Raw genomic sequence first — 18,580 nt, forward strand, 5'->3', positions numbered from 1 at the left:
AAGTAGCTACTATGATCTGCATTTTTGGATGAAAATAGGTGGCTACAAATTTTATCTGGAAATTCGAAAATAACGCATGGGATAATTATTTTCTTCAAAGGACCCACATGAGGAAAGTAAATGGCAGTCAGAAAATATATATTTGGTTATTGGCACGATACTTTACATATATAAAAAATGTGGTCGTTTCCACCCAAACATTTAACAACATTGTTCGTTTGCATACATTGACCCTACGCTTATCATAAATTTGCAACGTGGCTGTTAATTCTATATATATACTAAACCTGTACATTGCAAACGATACATCATTGATTAACATGTGCACGACGCGCCGTCACGCGCCAAAGGTGCCACAAATGAAGAGAACACACTTGCTGAGGAGGGGAGCACCATAGGGAGCACCGTTGTAAGGATCGCGAATTGGCAGATGAAAACAAGTGGCAAAACCACTCTGTCAGAAATGGCCAAAAACACATCCCTATATTTCCGTATTGTAGAGGGCAGGAGCCTACCAGCCAAAGACGTGTGAGTATGTCGTAATTGTAATTATGCAACAGGCAGCAATTACTCATATTTGCTTATTTATAGGTTTCTCGTTGTGTGAAGTACACTTATAGGACGTACACTTGTTTGAAGTCAAGAATACCTTTGTTTTATAGCACTTATTGAAAGATTATAGTATGTAAAAAATTAGTCTACAAGTAGACTTGACTGGTGTATTCTAAGAAATGTCTATCAATAAGGTCTTAAGCAAATAGAAGTGAAGAGATGTCTGTAGGTTTCCTCTCCTACTGGGCACACACTGGTTGAATCAACGTTGTTTCCACGTAATTTCAATTAAATTACGCTGAACCAATGTGGAATAGACGTTGAATTGACCTCTGTGCACAGTGGGCTGCTATCTTAATTCAATTTATATATTATATATAATATTATTATTATTATTTTAATGTTTGTATCTCTCAAGCTCTGGGACCAGTGACCCATACTGCATTGTAAAAGTTGACAATGAAGTTGTGGCCAGGTGAGTCCATCAAGTCCTATGCGTTCTTGTTTTATTTGCTACTTAATTTGACTATTTTAAGTGGGCTATACGTTTACTTTAGAATTTCATGTGACAGCAAGTGGCATGCTGCTGCCAAGAACATGAAAACTGATGTACATAAGGGGACTACTGTAAATGCAAAAATATTGATCAGTTAACTGTTGTATCCTATCATGTTGTCCTTACTCTAAACTATACAAAACCTCTGATTACCCTCGCACACGTTGAATTCAGAACTGGATGACAACAGAATGTATGATGAGAGAGTGGGTCCCCTGCTATGTTTTATATAGGCAAGCAGGTTAGGGGTGTGGTACAGTAGGCTAGGTGTGTGATTACTGACCAGGACTGTGGTGTTCTTAGCTTGAGCCCCACCCCCAAGCACTTGAGAACCTGATCCAGGGCTTGCCTTTAAAACCAGCAGGTAACCATGGTTCAGGCAGTGCATTGCTCTGTTTTTGGCTGTGTGTGTGTCAACACAAGCAAGGGTGTAAGTTTGTGTTTGATATTGGGGGGTCAGGGTCAATGGTTTCCGGTGTCAGTTCACCCCTCTAGGGTGTCCGAGGTCCCCCCGGTGGTATATATATATATATATATAAAAAAGCTTTGAAATGGTTGTTTATGGTGAATATTGAAGGGAAAATACATCAAAAAATGTCCTGATCATTTGGTCAATATACCCCAATCACAACTGAAACACCAATATTTTTCTATATTACTTTAAACTGTGTTCTTATTCTAAACTCTTCAGAAAGTACAGCCACAACCCTTCTTTAACTACATTTAAAAGTCAAAACCCATTATTCTATTTGTGTACCCTTCACCACGCTTGGCCAGTACATGGTCTTCAATAACACATTTCATATACCCAATTAACTTTAAAGGAGTCGAGGCAATCTGAGTCCAGAAACGTCTTACTTGGTTACACAACTCAAATTCTCACCTGATGACTTGTTCGTCCTCTCCTTGCCTCAACATGGGCAGTGCTCTCTTGCTCTCTCTCTCTATTGCCTGTCTTTGAACCTTGCCATAATCTTATGACCAAATACCAATATCATATGACAAAAATGGCTAGCCTTAACAATGATGGGGTTAACTTATTAACATGAATTAGATTCTGCTTTTATTAGCGAAATTATTTACTATTTATAGGTATATCTAGCTAGCTGACTACGTAGTACCAGTCTATTGAATTGTACAGTGTAGTTAGCTAGCTAGCTATACCTATTGCCAGACAGTAAATACATAATTTAGCTAATAAAAGCAGAATCTAATTCATGTTATTAAGCTAACATTTACTTACAGTCCTCTGCACTCCCCCCAAAAATCTTATATCCTGCACCTCTTTGGCATTGGCACCTCCATTAAAGTGGAACTGACATCATTTTAGCAACATGAAATTGTATTAAAATCTGTTCATATAAACCACCAGGAAGAATATGACACCATGTTTTACATTTTCTGACAAGTGAGCACTTAGATATGGTCATTTTCAAATTTTCATAAATTCATAGAATGTTTGGGAATGATGTGCTAAGGCATTTGTGAAAATTCTGTAGCCATATAGAGTGGGAAGACAGCAGTGCATTTGGACAATTAATAATGCAGTAAATACATCTAATAAAAACATGTTTTGCCCAGGACTGGAGTCTACGCAGACCGGTGCCCCATAGCCAATCAGAGCTACAGTAGGCCTATATGCATATAAGCCAATAAAAACTGTAACATAGACGCTCAGAATAAGTTAGAGGAAAAACAAAAAGAAATGGAGGGACTTATTCAAGAAATATCAAGTGTAATAAATTATAAAAAACAAAGCAAACTGGATGGAATATGGGGAAAAATGCACCAAATTCTTTTTAAATCTTCAACATTGAAATTCTACCAAAAAGAATTGACTGAAACTGGTTACAAATGACGGAGTCACCCATGATTCACCAAATTATATTTTGAAGGAGGAAGCAAAGTACTTTAAGCATATGTTTTCGTTTCAGTCGCCTCCATCTCCTCTAACCGAAGCTAATTATATGGATTTTTTTCTATTGATAATGTAAAATTAACAGCCGTACAGAAAGACTCATGTGAAGCCGAAATTACAGAGGAGGAACTTCTGGATAAAATTAAAGACTTTAAGTCTGGGAAAACTCCAGGGTTGGATAGCATACCAATTGAAACATTATGCAAAAATGGATAAGGAAAGTGGAAGGTGGAAAAAGTAAGGAACTTGTCTGTCGGCCCTGCATTAAAGACAATAATTGGTTAAAGAAAATTGTGATAAATAAAAAAGTATACCAGTTTCATTTAAGGACCAAAGGATTGACAGCCGTCCCATATAGATTGCAAAATAGTTGTGAAGAGATTTTTGACGTGCCGTTACCATGGCACATGGTTTATGAACTGATACGCAAAACGACGCCGGATTCAAAACATACTATTTTTCAATGTAAATTATTTAGCAAACACAACGTGCCATTGGAACACAGGACTGATGGTTGCTGATAATGGGCCTCTGTACGCCTATGTAGATATTCCATTAAAAATCAGCCGTTTCCAGCTACAATGGCCATTTACAACATTAACAATGTCTACACTGTATTTCTGATCAATTTTATGTTATTTTAATGGACAAAAAAATTGCTTTTCTTTCGAAAACAAGGACATTTCTAAGTGAACCCAAACTTTTGAACGGTAGTGTACAGTGGGGAAAAAAAGTATTTAGTCAGCCACCAATTGTGCAAGTTCTCCCACTTAAAAAGATGAGAGAGGCCTGTAATTTTCATCATAGGTACACGCCAACTATGACAGACAAATTGAGAATTTTTTTTTCAGAAAATCACATTGTAGGATTTTAATGAATTTATTTGCAAATTATGGTGGAAAATAAGTATTTGGTCACCTACAAACAAGCAAGATTTTTGGCTCTCACAGACCTGTAACTTCTTCTTTAAGAGGCTCCTCTGTCCTCCACTCATTACCTGTATTAATGGCACCTGTTTGAACTTGTTATCAGTATAAAAGACACCTGTCCACAACCTCAAACAGTCACACTCCAAACTCCACTATGGCCAAGACCAAAGAGCTGTCAAAGGACATCAGAAACAAAATTGTAGACCTGCACCAGGCTGGGAAGACTGAATCTGCAATAGGTAAGCAGCTTGGTTTGAAGAAATCAACTGTGGGAGCAGTTATTAGGAAATGGAAGACATACAAGACCACTGATAATCTCCCTCGATCTGGGGCTCCACGCAAGATCTCACCCCGTGGGGTCAAAATGATCACAAGAACGGTGAGCAAAAATCCCAGAACCACACGGGGGGACCTAGTGAATGACCTGCAGAGAGCTGGGACCAAAGTAACAAAGCCTACCATCAGTAACACACTACGCCGCCAGGGACTCAAATCCTGCAGTGCAAGACGTGTCCCCCTGCTTAAGCCAGTACATGTCCAGGCCCGTCTGAAGTTTGCTAGAGTGCATTTGGATGATCCAGAAGAGGATTGGGAGAATGTCATATGGTCAGATGAAACCAAAATAGAACTTTTTGGTTAAAACTCAACTCGTCGTGTTTGGAGGACAAAGAATGCTGAGTTGCATCCAAAGAACACCATACCTACTGTGAAGCATGGGGGTGGAAACATCATGCTTTGGGGCTGTTTTTCTGCAAAGGGACAAGGACGACTGATCTGTGTAAAGGAAAGAATGAATGGGGCCATGTATCGTGAGATTTTGAGTGAAAACCTCCTTCCATCAGCAAGGGCATTGAAGATTAAACGTGGCTGGGTCTTTCAGCATTACAATGATCCCAAACATTTCAAGGTCCTGGAGTGGCCTAGCCAGTCTCCAGATCTCAACCCCATAGAAAATCTTTGGAGGGAGTTGAAAGTCCGTGTTGCCCAGCTCAGCCCCAAAACATCACTGCTCTAGAGGAGATCTGCATGGAGGAATGGGCCAAAATACCAGCAACAGTGTGTGAAAACCTTTTGAAGACTTACAGAAAACGTTTGACCTGTGTCATTGCCAGCAAAGGGTATATAACAAAGTATTGAGAAACTTTTATTGACCAAATACTTATTTTCCACCATAATTTGCAAATAAATTCATAAAAAATCCTACAATGTGATTTTCTGGATTTTTTTTCCTCATTTTGTCTGTCATAGTTGACGTGTACCTATGATGAAAATTACAGGCCTCTCTCATCTTTTTAAGTGGGAGAACTTGCACAATTGGTGGCTGACTAAATACTTTTTTCCCCCACTGTGTGTGTATGTATGTATGTGTGTGTGTGTATATATATATATATATATATATACACACAGTGAGGGGGAAAAAAGTATTTGATCCCCTGCTGATTTTGTACGTTTGCCCACTAACAAAGAAATTCTGTCTATAATTTTAATGGTAGGTTTATTTGAACAGTGAGAGACAGAATAACAACAACAAAATCCAGAAAAACGCGTGTCAAAAATGCTATAAATTGATATGCATTTTAATGAGGGAAATAAGTATTTGACCCCTTCTCAATCAGAATGATTTCTGGCTTCCAGGTGTCATTTGTACAGGTAACGAGCTGAGATTAGGAGCACACTCTTAAAGGGAGTGCTCCTAATGTCATCTTGTTACCTGTATAAAAGACACCTGTCCACAGAAGCAATCAATCAATCAGATTCCAAACTCTCCACCATGGCCAAGACAAAGAGCTCTCCAAGGATGTCAGGGACAAGATTGTAGACCTACACAAGGCTGGAATGGGCTACAAGACCATCGTCAAGCAGCTTGGTGAGAAGGTGACAACAGTTGGTGCGATTATTCGCAAATGGAAGAAACACAAAATAACTGTCAATCTCCCTCGGCCTGGGGCTCCATGCAAGATCTCACCTCGTGGAGTTGCAATGATCATGAGAACAGTGAGGAATCAGCCCAGAACTACACGGGAGGTATGATCTCAAGACAGCTGGGACCATAGTCACCAAGAAAACAATTGGTAACACACTACGCCGTGAAGGACTGAAATCCTGCAGCGCCCGCAAGGTCCCCCTGCTCAAGAAAGCACATATACAGGGCCGTCTGAAGTTTGCCAATGAACATCTGAATGATTCAGAGGAGAACTGGGTGAAAGTGTTTTGGTCAGATGAGACCAAAATCGAGCTCTTTGGCATCAACTCAACTCGCCGTGTTTGGAGGAGGAGGAATGCTGCCTATGACCCCATCGAACACCTTTGGGATGAATTGGAACACCGACTGTGAGCCAGACCAAATCGCCCAATATCAGTGCCTGACATCACTAATGCTCTTGTGGCTGAATGGAAGCATGTCCCCGCAGCAACGTTCCAACATCTAGTGGAAAGCCTTCCCAGAATAGTGGAGGCTGTTATCTCAGCAAAGGGGGGACCAACACCATATTAATGCCTATGATTTTGGAATGAGATGTTTGATGAGCAGGTGTCCACATACCTTTGGTCATGTACTGTAGCTACCCAGGGCTCGAGACTAACTTTTTTCATTACCGTCCCAAAGTGCAATTTCAACCGTCCAAAACTGAAGATGAACGACAAAGAAGAGGGCACGACAAAGCCTATTCCCCCTCAGGAGACTGAAAAGATTTGTCATGGGTCCTCAGATCCTCATAAAGTTCTACAGCTGCACCATCGAGAGCATCCTGACTGGTTGCATCACCGCCTGGTATGGCAACTGCTCGGTCTCCGACCGCAAGGCACTACAGAGGGTAGTGCGTACGGCCCAGTACATCACTGGGGCCAAGCTTCCTGCCATCCAGCACCTCTATACCAGGCGGTGACAGAGGAAGGCCCTTAAAATTGCAAAAGACTCCAGCTACCCTAGTCATAGACTGTTCTCTGCTACCTCACGGCAAGCGGTACCGGAGTGCCAAGTGTAGGTCGAAAAGGCTTCTTAACAGCTTCTACCCCCAAGGCATAAGAATCCTGAACAGCTAATCAAATGGCTACCTGGAAATGCAGTGAACAAAAATACACTGCTCAAAAAAATTAAGGGAACACTTAAACAACACAATGTAACTCCAAGTCAATCACACTTCTGTGAAATCAAACTGTCCACTTAGGAAGCAACACTGATTGACAATACATTTCACATGTTGTTGTGCAAATGGAATAGACAACAGGTGGAAATTATAGGCAATTAGCAAGACACCCCCAATAAAGAAGTGGTTCTGCAGGTGGTGACCACAGACCACTTCTCAGTTCCTATGCTTCCTGGCTGATGTTTTGGTCACTTTTGAATGCTGGCGGTGCTTTCACTCTAGTGGTAGCATGAGACGGAGTCTACAACCCACACAAGTGGCTCAGGTAGTGCAGCTCATCCAGGATGGCACATCAATGCGAGCTGTGGCAAGAAGGTTTGCTGTGTCTGTCAGCGTAGTGTTCAGAGCATGGAGGCGCTACCAGGAGACAGGTCAGTACATCAGGAGATGTGGAGGAGGCCGTAGGAGGGCAACAACCCAGCAGCAGGACTGCTACCTCCGCCTTTGTGCAAGGAGGAGCAGGAGGAGCACTGCCAGAGCCCTGCAAAATGACCTCCAGCAGGCCACAAATGTGCATGTGTCTGCTCAAACGGTCAGAAACAGACTCCATGAGGGTGGTATGAGGGCCCGACGTCCACAGGTGGGGGTTGTGCTTACAGCCCAACACCGTGCAGGACGTTTGGCATTTGCCAGAGAACACCAAGATTGGCAAATTCGCCACTGGCGCCCTGTGCTCTTCACAGATGAAAGCAGGTTCACACTGAGCACATGTGACAGACATTACAGAGTCTGGAGACGCCGTGGAGAACGTTCTGCTGCCTGCAACATCCTCCAGCATGACCGGTTTGGCGGTGGGTCAGTCATGGTGTGGGGTGGCATTTCTTTGGGGGGCCGCACAGCCCTCCATGTGCTCGCCAGAGGTAGCCTGACTGCCATTAGGTACCGAGATGAGATCCTCAGACCCCTTGTGAGACCATATGCTGGTCCGGTTGGCCCTGGGTTCCTCCTAATGCAAGACAACGCTAGACCTCATGTGGCTGGAGTGTGTCAGCAGTTCCTGCAAGAGGAAGGCATTGATGCTATGGACTGGCCCGCCCGTTCCCCAGACCTGAATCCAATTGAGCACATCTGGGACATCATGTCTCGCTCCATCCACCAACGCCACGTTGCACCACAGACTGTCCAGGAGTTGGCGGATGCTTTAGTCCAGGTCTGGGAGGAGATCCCTCAGGAGACCATCCGCCACCTCATCAGGAGCATGCCCAGGCGTTGTAGGGAGGTCATACAGGCACGTGGAGGCCACACACACTACTGAGCCTCATTTTGACTTGTTTTAAGGACATTACATCAAAGTTGGATCAGCCTGTAGTGTGGTTTTTCCACTTTAATTTTGAGGGTGACTCCAAATCCAGACCTCCATGGGTTGATACATTTGATTTCCATTGATCATTTTTGTGTGATTTTGTTGTCAGCACATTCAACTATGTAAAGAAAAAAGTATTTAATAAGATTATTTCATTCATTCAGATCTAGGATGTGTTATTTTAGTGTTCCCTTTAATTTTTTTGAGCAGTGTATAAACGCAACATGTAAAGTGTTGGTCCTATGTTTCATGAGCTGAAATAAAAGAAACCAGAAATGTTCCATATGCACAAAAAAATTACTTAACTCCAATTGTGTGCACAAATTAGTTTACATCCCTGTTAGTGAGCATTTCTATTTTGCCAAGATAATACATACACTTGACAGGTGTGGTATATCAAGAAGCTGATTAAACAGCATAATCATTACACAGGTACACCTTGAGCTTGGGACAATAAAAACCAACTCTAAAATGTGCAGTTTTGTCACAGAACACAATGCCACAGATGAGGGAGTGTGCAATTGGCATGCTGACTGCAGGAATGTCCACCAGAGCTGTTGCCAGAGAATTGAATGTTAATTTCTCTACCATAAGCCGCCTCCATCGTCGTTTTGGTGAATTTAGCAGTACATCCAACCAGCCTCACAACCGCAGACCACGTGTAACCACGCCAGCCCAGGACCTCCACATCTGGCTTCTTCACCTGCGGGATCGTCTGAGACCAGCCACCCGGACAGCTGATGAAACTGTGGGTTTGCACAACCAAATAATTCCTGCAGAAACTGTCAGAAATCGTCTCAGGGAAGCTCATATGCGTGCTCTTCGTCCTCACCAGGGTCTTGACCAGACTGTTTGGCATCGTAACCAACTTCAGTGGGCAAATGCTCACCTTCGATGGCCACTGGCATGCTGGAGAAGTGTGCCCTTCACTGATGAATCCTGGTTTAATGTAGATGGCAGACAGTGTGTATGGCGTCGTGTGGGCGAGTGGTTTGCTGATGTCAACGTTGTGAACATAGTGCCCCATGGTGGCGGTGGGCTTACGGTATGGGCAGGCATAAGCTACGGACAACGAACACAATTGCATTTTATCGATGGCAATTTGAATGCACAGAGATACCATGACGAGATCCAGAGGACCATTGTCGTGCCATTCATCCGCCGCTGTCACCTCATGTTTTAGCATGATAATGGCCCCATGTCGTAAGGATCTCATTGACTTTGAAAGAGGGGTCTCAAAGGAGCATAGGGGGTTTAAAGGGTGTATCTCAGTCACCAGATCTCAACCCAATTTAACACTTATGGGAGATTCTGGAGCGGCGCCTGAGACCGCATTTTCCACCATTATCAACGAAACACCAAATGATAGAATTTCTTGTGGAAGAATGGTGTTGCATCCCTCCAATAGAGTTCCAGACGCTTGTAGAATCTATGCCAAGGCGCATTGAAGCTGTTCTGGAGGCTCGTGGTGGCCCAATGCCCTATTAAGACACTTTATGTTGGTGTTTCCTTTATTTTGGCAGTTATCTGTACATATATAATTAGCCAACATCTCAAAGTGTAGCCTGAAATGTGATATGTCCACACCGATGCTGACATGAGGGAGGCGCCAGAAAATGTAGCCAAACTTTTAATTACATAAATATAGACTAAATGGCAGTCATGTTTGACAAATATAATGTAGGATAATTAACATTAATGTCTAAAGGCTTGATTCTGTTGACATACTCGAGGCACAGTTCGTTCAGATCAAATGGTCACGAGCCGAGAGAAAGCCACATCACGTACGGTACTTTGCAATCTGAGTGGAGGCAGTCAGCGTTTTGAAACAATTTAACCATAAACTTAATGGTTTAAAACCTGGATGTTTTATGGCATTTTATGAGGCATGTCTTATCTTGTTTCAAAGTAGCCTAGCCAAAATCAGACCATAGAAATGTTGAGGGAATGATTTTATAAACACTTCCTTATACTATTGAAACCAGCATTTCTATAATGTTCTATTGGTTTTAAAATCAACCTTCTTTCATTGTCCAGCAGCCAAAGACACAATCTTAGTAATATTAGCAACCCATGCTAGTTGTTGCATCTTTAGATCTCCCCTCTTTCATCTCTGTCACATGAAACCGCTCGCATGTGCGGTGCGCTTTTTAGAACTGTGTGTTCCCGCTAATTGCATTTTGGAACATTCACACTTATCCTATACTGCTTGTGCGCATTGCTGCGCTTACCGAACAGCCGGTTGCCTCTGGAGACCTGCAGAACCAAAAGCATATTTAGCAGCGGGGGAATCCAATCATAAAATGAGGAACTGAGTCTGTGGTGCAAAGGCCAATAAAGCCAGTAGCTGCCTTGTCGCTTTACAGTGGGAACATTTTTACCAATCAAACTAATCATGGTGTATTTGAATGCAGACAAGATCCCAAGGCACAGTTTATACTTCCTGACAAACTGAAGTGTTTCAGAGGTTGATAAGTTGCATTTGTTTTGTCTTTTCATTTTGTTGTTTGCTCTCCCATAATGTGATGAGTTCGAGGGTTGACTAACTGCAGAGATCTGCATCAGTCTCTGGCTGGCTCATTGTCAGCATTATGGTGTTTTGACCCTGCTGTGGGCTAATGGTGTCTGGAAAAGCGGAGTGTCATTATAATAAAGGGATGCACATTACTGATGAAAATAGACCTTCCAGCTACCCATTGGCATAGAAGACATGATGCAGATGTCATTCCTCAGTATCATGTCTAGACAGCAGGTTTGCAATCTCCAGTTTATGGTTAGAGGATCTGCAGTAGTTTAATGTTTCATAATGGAAAGGTTAAGAATGATTGCATGTAGACTTGTATTTTGTTATGCTATACACACTACCTTTTGAAGTTATTGCATTGTTATTCTGTCACTGTGTTTAATTACTTTCAACACATCAAAATATTCCCCACACAAACTTAATTCTAAATTGTCATCTTTCATTGTTACAGACATTCACGACGACAAGGTATATTGTTATAAATAAGAAATAAGGGCCATACAGTACATTCTGAGGTTACTGCCACAATTATTTGCAACCTTTCCTTGTAGGACAGCCACAGTGTGGAAGAATCTTAACCCTTTCTGGGGTGAAGAATACACACTGCACCTCCCAATGGGGTTCCACTCTCTCTCCTTCTATGTCATGGATGAGGACACCATTGGGTAAGATGGTCTTCAACAGCTGTCAAAGATAATTCAGAGAATTGTTGTAGTTTGTCAACAAACTAGTTGATAATGGTCTATAAACAGGTTATATCTATATAACCTGTAAAGGGATCATAGTTTTGTAATGTAAGAGATTTTCATGATTGTGTTTGCTTGTTTAGCAGAGGCTGTGACTGAGAGTTTTGTTACCCAGACAGGCTGGGGTAGGAGCCATGGATGTGTGTTTTGGAAAAAACTGCATACTTTGAATAAACAAACATCAACACGCAGATGGTACCACAGATTGAGAAATGAAAGATAACCTCAGTATTTTCTTTCCTCTCCTAATCAACAATCTCGTCAGTCTATGAATATATTCTAGCTGTTATATCAGGGAACTCTATAGAATATTAAGTTCTTTTGTAATTTCCACTTAAAAATTTCAGACTTGATTTGCCCAAACGAAAAATTTATCAGCCCCTACAAAAATGTCAATTAATTATAATCCACATAATAATTCACATTTCCTGTTGCTGCTGGATTATTTTCATGCTGTGTGAAGCAGGGTCAATTTATGATAGTGTATCTGTATTTTCTATAAGAAGTTTTTATTAATATGGTATTGTGGTATTAAAATGCTCTCTTTTTTGCCCTAGCCATGATGACGTCATTGGAAAGATATCGCTGAGCAAAGACTCCATCGGGGCCCAGGCTAAAGGTATACCTGATCACTATGCCACAATACTGTTGGTGTCTTTAAATTAAAGGGAGGCACCATCATGGTGGGGAAAAACTACCAGCACAGAAACAATACTAAATGCTTATTGATTTGCAGTGCTGCGGTTGATATCTGTGGGTCTTCTCTGCCTATGCCATGCTAGAGAGGGCAAGCCAAATTATTCCTATGACTCTGAGTAAGGCTCTGCGATGTAGGTCACTGTGATTGAGGAGCTGGGCCTTTTCTAGGTCCTCTTGCTGGGAAATGTTGCCAGTATATTCTCACACATCCATGGGTAATTTAGAGATTTATTTTCTGACTTATGCTTGTTCATTTGCTCACATACTGTCCACCTCTTTTCTCTACTGATTTGTCTCAATGAGCAAGAAGGCTCCCATTTCATTGGACAGGCTACATGCAGAGGGAACGGCCTGTACATGGTTACATTTGAGCAGGATTGCTCTTTGAATTAGGGTTTGCATCAACTCCAGGATCATTCATTGTACAGTGCAGCTGTCCTTTTGTCTGAAACCCCACTGTAGTCTGTGAGAAGCAGCCAAAGCTTTTCAAACAGTCAGCCTGCAGCTTTCTTCACCACAGCACACCTGGCTCTCATACAGTGGCTTTTAACGTGGGAATTAGTTAGAATTTCTAGCATAATGGTATAGCCATGCAGTGCTTTTTCTTATCCATGGCAACTAGGTAAAAAACCCAGAAGAAAAAAATAACAAGTTGATTTGTTAGAAATATATTGTTACTTTGAATGTGTTTTATTGCTACATAAAACTAAATGTGAAAGCTTTTCTGTTAGTTAGTGTCTGATACCAGTCCTCTCTCCTGGGAACATTCTGCATTCAGTCCGGTGATTCACTGCAACATGTTGCCACTGAGTCAACAACTCCTTCACAGGATCTTAGGAACTCCTTCACAGGATCTCTCCTCTTTTGGCTGTGAAACTGAAGTCACTGCCCTCGCCACCTTGTATCTCAACCAGAAATGTCAGCAGCAGTGCCCATATTATTACAAACAAACAATCTTCTTGTCTTTTGATATACTGTACCTTCAGAAAGTATTCACACCCCTTGACTTTTGAAACATTTTGTTTTGTTAAAAATGAAAAGCTGAAATGTCTTGAGTCAATAAGTATTCAACCCCTTTTTTATGGTAAGCTTAAATAAATTCAGGATTTGCTTAGCAAGTCAGATAATAAGTTGCATTGACTCTGTGTGCAATAATAGGGTTTAAAATGATCTTTGAATGACTACCTCATCTTTGTACCTCATATCTGTACCCCACACATACAATTATCTGTAAGGTCCCTCAGTTGAGCAGTGAATTTCAAACACAGATTCAACCACAAAGACCAGGGAGTTTTTCCAATGCCTCGCCGAAGAAGGGCATCTATTGGTAGATGGGTAGAAAAAAAAAAAAAAAAGAGCAGACATTGAATATCTCTTTGAGCATGATGAAGTTATTAATTACACTTTGGATGGTATATCAATACACCCAGTCACTACAAAGATACAGGCGTCCTTCCTAACTGAGTTGCCGGAGAGGAAGGAAACCGCTCAGGGATTTCACCATGAGGCCAAAACAGTTACAGAGTTTAATGGCTGTGATGGAGGATGGATCAACAACATTGTAGTTACTCCCCAATCCTAACCTAATTGACAGAGTGAAAAGAAGGAAGCCTGTACAGAATAAAATGTTTCTAAACATGCATCCTGTTTGCAACAAGGCACTAAAGTAATACTACAAATAATGTGACAAAGCAATTAACTTTTTGTTCTGAAAACAAAGTGTTATGTTTGGAGCAAATCCAATACAACACATTACTGAGTACTTCTCTCCATATTTTCAAGCATAGTGGTGGCTACATCATGTTATGGGTATGCTTGTAATCATTAAGGACTGGGGAGTTTTTCAGGATAAAAAAATAAACAGAATGGAGCTAAGCACAGGCAAAAGCCTAGAGGAAAACCTGGTTAAGTCTGCTTTCCACCAAACACTGGGAGATTAATTCACCTTTCAGCTGGACAGTAACCTAAAATAAGGCCAAATCTACACTGGAGTTGCTTACGAAGAAGACGGCGAATGTTCCTGAGTGGCCGAGTTACAGTTTTGACTTAAATCTACTTGAAAATCTATGGCAAGACCTGAAAATTGTTGTCTAGCAATGATCAACAACCAATTTGACAGAGCTTGAAGAATTTTGAAAAGAATAATGGGCAAATGTTGTGGAAAGCTTTTAGAGCAGGGTTCCCCAACTGGAAATCAGCTCCAAGTGATTTTAATTTGGTAAATCTGTTCCCAAGTATTTCCACGCATAACAAAGAGACGTGATCATATACAAATGTAAGTAAGGTTTGAAATTATTATGTTTGAGTCAAATATTAAATATGTTTGGGCTTCTTGCAGTCAATTTGCAGTATACAAATTATTTGTAGTTATGTTCCGGCCCCCTGACCATCCGCTCAAGAAAGAATTGTCCCGTGGCTGAATCTAGTTGATGATCCCTGTCTTAGAGACTTACCCAGAAAGACTTGCAGCTGTAATTGCTGCCAAAGGTGCTTCTACAAAGTATTTACTCAGTGGTGTGAAAAAAAGTTAAACAGCTGCACCATTGAGAGCATCTTGACTGGCTGCATCACCGCTTGGTATGGCAATTGTTTGGCATCCAACCGCAAGGTGCTACAAAGGGTAGTACATGTGGTCCTCTGTAGCTCAGCTGGTAGAGCACAGCGCTTGTAACGCCAAGGTAGTGGGTTCGATCCCCGGGACCACCCATAAACAAAAAAGTATGCACGCATGACAAGCGGTATCGATGCACCAAGTCTGAAACCATCAGGACCCTGAACAGCTTCTATCCCCAAGCTATAAGACTGCTAAATAGTCAGTTAAATAGTTAACCAATAGCTACCCGGAATATCTGCATTGACCCTCACTCATCTCTTTTGACTCATCACATATGCTGCTGTTACTGTTTATTATCTATCCCTTTGCCTAGTCACTTTACCCCTACCTATATGTACATATCTACCTCAATTACCACATACCCCTGCACATTGACTCGGTACTGGTACCACGTGTATATAGACAATTTATTCCTCCTGTTATTATTTTTCTATTTATTCCAATTTTTTCATTTATTTCTACTATTTCATTTTATTTCTCTCTGTATTGTCGGGAAGGGCCAGTAAGTCTGAACCAAGAGTTTGATATCAGATAATTTCTTAAATTAATATGTCACTTTGATTTGTCTTGTCTTCCAGGTCTCTTACTTGGTCATTTTGTAAATATATATTATTTTCTGTAACTACTACATGTGCCCATCTCATTGATGTAAAATTATTAGAGATACACAAATTGTTTTTGCACCCACCATGCGTCATGTGCGTAATGGTCATGTGAGGTGAAATGTGTATATTTTGGGATATATGAGCATTCAGTTTGTTTGTTTGACCTGACGAAGATCCGTTTCGGATCGAAACATTGTCAATAAAGCGGTGAATTTTGAGCTTTAAGTGTGCAGGCCTTCTTGTTCTTTACTTGTTATTTACTAGGGCCATTATGTAAGCATTTCACTGTTAGTCTACACCTGTTGTTTACGAAGCATGTGACAAATTACATTTGATTTGATTTGAATACTTATGTAAATGAGATATCTGTATTTCATTTTCAATACATTTGTTTTCACTTTGTCATTATTGGGTATTGTGTGTAGATGGGTGAGAAAACAAATATATTTAATCCATTTTGAATTCAGGCTGTAACAACAAAATGTGGAATAAGTCAAGGGGTATGAATACTTTCTGAAGGCACTGTATGTAGCAGACAGTGGCGGTCGGTGCCGTTTAAGATGAGGGAGGACTAATGTTTTTATGAGCATGGCCTTATTTCTATTACAGCATATTGGATGACTGTCATTCATATTCCATTTACCCAGCTCAATGTAATATCGATAGATTTAGGCTGCTACATTATACTCACATTTTCCCTATACCAATCATGAGGTTGCTACAACCTAGCCTACGAATTAAAGTTTACAATGTAGGTGCACTGGTCTAGAGAATTATTTTGTAATCAAGGTGACAGACAGTGACATATTCAATACCACCTTGCACTCTCTTGCCTGCATCTAGCTGATTTAGGGTGTAATCATTAGTCCAACGAGAGTTTATATTGGACAAATTCAGGTATGTTTATCCGTGTTTCGTTCTGTTTGCTTCCATGTAATATTTTTATTTCAACAGAATCGGCGTAATGAATACACACCTAACCACCCGGAAACACAGTTCACTTTCATAGCAGCCACATACAAACAGCATGATCACTTTGCTCATTGTATAATTCCTTCTCGCATCTACGCTGTCCTCCTACTGTACACCTTCATTGAAAAACAGTGTGCTTTAATTAATTATTTGGTGACGTGAATATATGTAGTATAGTTTTTTTCTAAAAAGGATAACTTTTTGAATGTTCTACTATTTTTATTTTATTTATTACAGAGTCAAGACCAACACCAGAAAATTGAGAGTCCAATTCTAGACCATGATTGTAATTGTGTCAAATCGCCAACATAATAAGAGTTAAAAATGTCCAGTATTTCTGTGTTGATATTTCAAAAGAACAAATGGATTCTTTAGACATTCAGAATGGTGAAAAAATACATGCGAGGGAAAATAGAGAGCCACTCTACAAATGAACACTAACCCAAACAGGTCTATAATAGATACAAATACTATGTTATAACTTCCCCCGGTCTCCCCAAATAATAGTGGGCATATAACTTTCAAACAATTTCTCCCATTCTTCCCTACCAGCGAATCAAGGAAATTCTGACGAGAGTGACAAGGATATTGAGGATATTTTTCAACTAAAGTAAAGGACAGTAATTCTATGAGTAAAGTAGGAAGCCCAGGTTTCAATGGGCGATAACATATTAATGGGTCATTAACAGAGTGTGGATATATGGCCTGACCAAGCGGTTTTATGCGCTGAGTGAATGGGAGCTGAGTTTTTATACTCCTCTGGTCTTGGCTGGTATCTGAAAGAAATTACGAGTTTTCATTGTCTGAGACCGAGTCAAGACCGAGTAAAAATGTATCCAACCCTGAGACAAGACAGAGACACTCAATATGTGGTCTCAAGTACTACAACACTGCTGATGGGCTTTATTAAATGCCACATACACTTCATGACCAAAAGTATGTGGACACCTGCTCGTCGAACATCTCATTCCAAAATCATGGCCATTAATATGGAGCTGGTCCCCCTTTGCTGCTACAGTGAGGGAAAAAAGTATTTGATCCCCTGCTGATTTTGTACGTTTGCTCACTGACAAAGAAATTATCAGTCTATAATTTTAATAGTAGGTTTATTTGAACAGTGAGAGACAGAATAACAACAAAATAATCCAGAAAAACGCATGTCAAAAATGTTATAAATTGATTTGCATTTTAATGTGGGAAATAAGTATTTGACCCCCTCTCAATCAGAAAGATTTCTGGCTCCCAGGTATCTTTTATACAGGTAACGAGCTGAGATTAGGAGCACACTCTTAAAGGGAGTGCTCCTAATCTCAGTTTGTTACCTGTTTAAAAGACACCTGTCCACAGAAGCAATCAATCAATCAGATTCCAAACTATCCACCATGGCCAAGACCAAAGAGCTCTCCAAGGATGTCAGGGACAAGATTGTAGACCTACACAAGGCTGGAATGGGCTACAAGACCATCGCCAAGCAGCTTGGTGAGAAGATGACAACAGTTGGTGCGATTATTCGCAAATGGAAGAAACACAAAATACTGTCAATCTCCCTCGGCCTGGGGCTCCATGCAAGTCTCACCTCGTGGAGTTGCAATGATCATGAGAACGGTGAGGAATCAGCCCAGAACTACACGGGAGGATCTTCACAATGATCTCAAGGCAGCTGGGACCGTAGTCACCAAGAAAACAATTGGTAACACACTACACGTGAAGGACGGAAATCCTGCAGCGCCCGCAAGGTCCCCCTGCTCAAGAAAGCACATATACAGGGCCGTCTGAAGTTTGCCAATGAACATCTGAATGATTCAGAGGAGAACTGGGTAAAAGTGTTGTGGTCAGATGAGACCAAAATCGAGCTCTTTGGCATCAACTCAACTCGCCGTGTTTGGAGGAGGAGGAATGCTGCCTATGACCCCAAGGACACCATCCCCACCGTCAAACATGGAGGTGGAAACATTATGCTTTGGGGGTGTTTTTCTGCTAAGGGGACAGGACAACTTCACCGCATCAAAGGGACGA

General features: G+C 41.1%; 1 protein-coding gene across 1 annotated transcript in view; it reads left to right on the plus strand.

The window, feature by feature from the left end:
• Positions 1 to 463: 463 nt before the first annotated feature.
• LOC311144724 (rasGAP-activating-like protein 1) overlaps positions 464 to 18,580 on the plus strand; it is a gene marked incomplete at both ends in the record, with an annotated part of 47,832 nt that continues 29,715 nt past the window's right edge. Inside the window, 4 exons of the mRNA XM_084180819.1 lie at positions 464 to 528; positions 971 to 1,027; positions 11,480 to 11,593; positions 12,232 to 12,293. Of these exons, the coding sequence (XP_084036945.1) occupies positions 464 to 528; positions 971 to 1,027; positions 11,480 to 11,593; positions 12,232 to 12,293 (298 nt within the window). The remainder of the gene's footprint in view (positions 529 to 970; positions 1,028 to 11,479; positions 11,594 to 12,231; positions 12,294 to 18,580) is intronic.

The sequence above is a fragment of the Coregonus lavaretus genome, assembly GCF_964263955.1.
Source record: "Coregonus lavaretus genome assembly, chromosome: 17".
Classification (NCBI taxonomy): Eukaryota; Metazoa; Chordata; class Actinopteri; order Salmoniformes; family Salmonidae; genus Coregonus; species Coregonus lavaretus.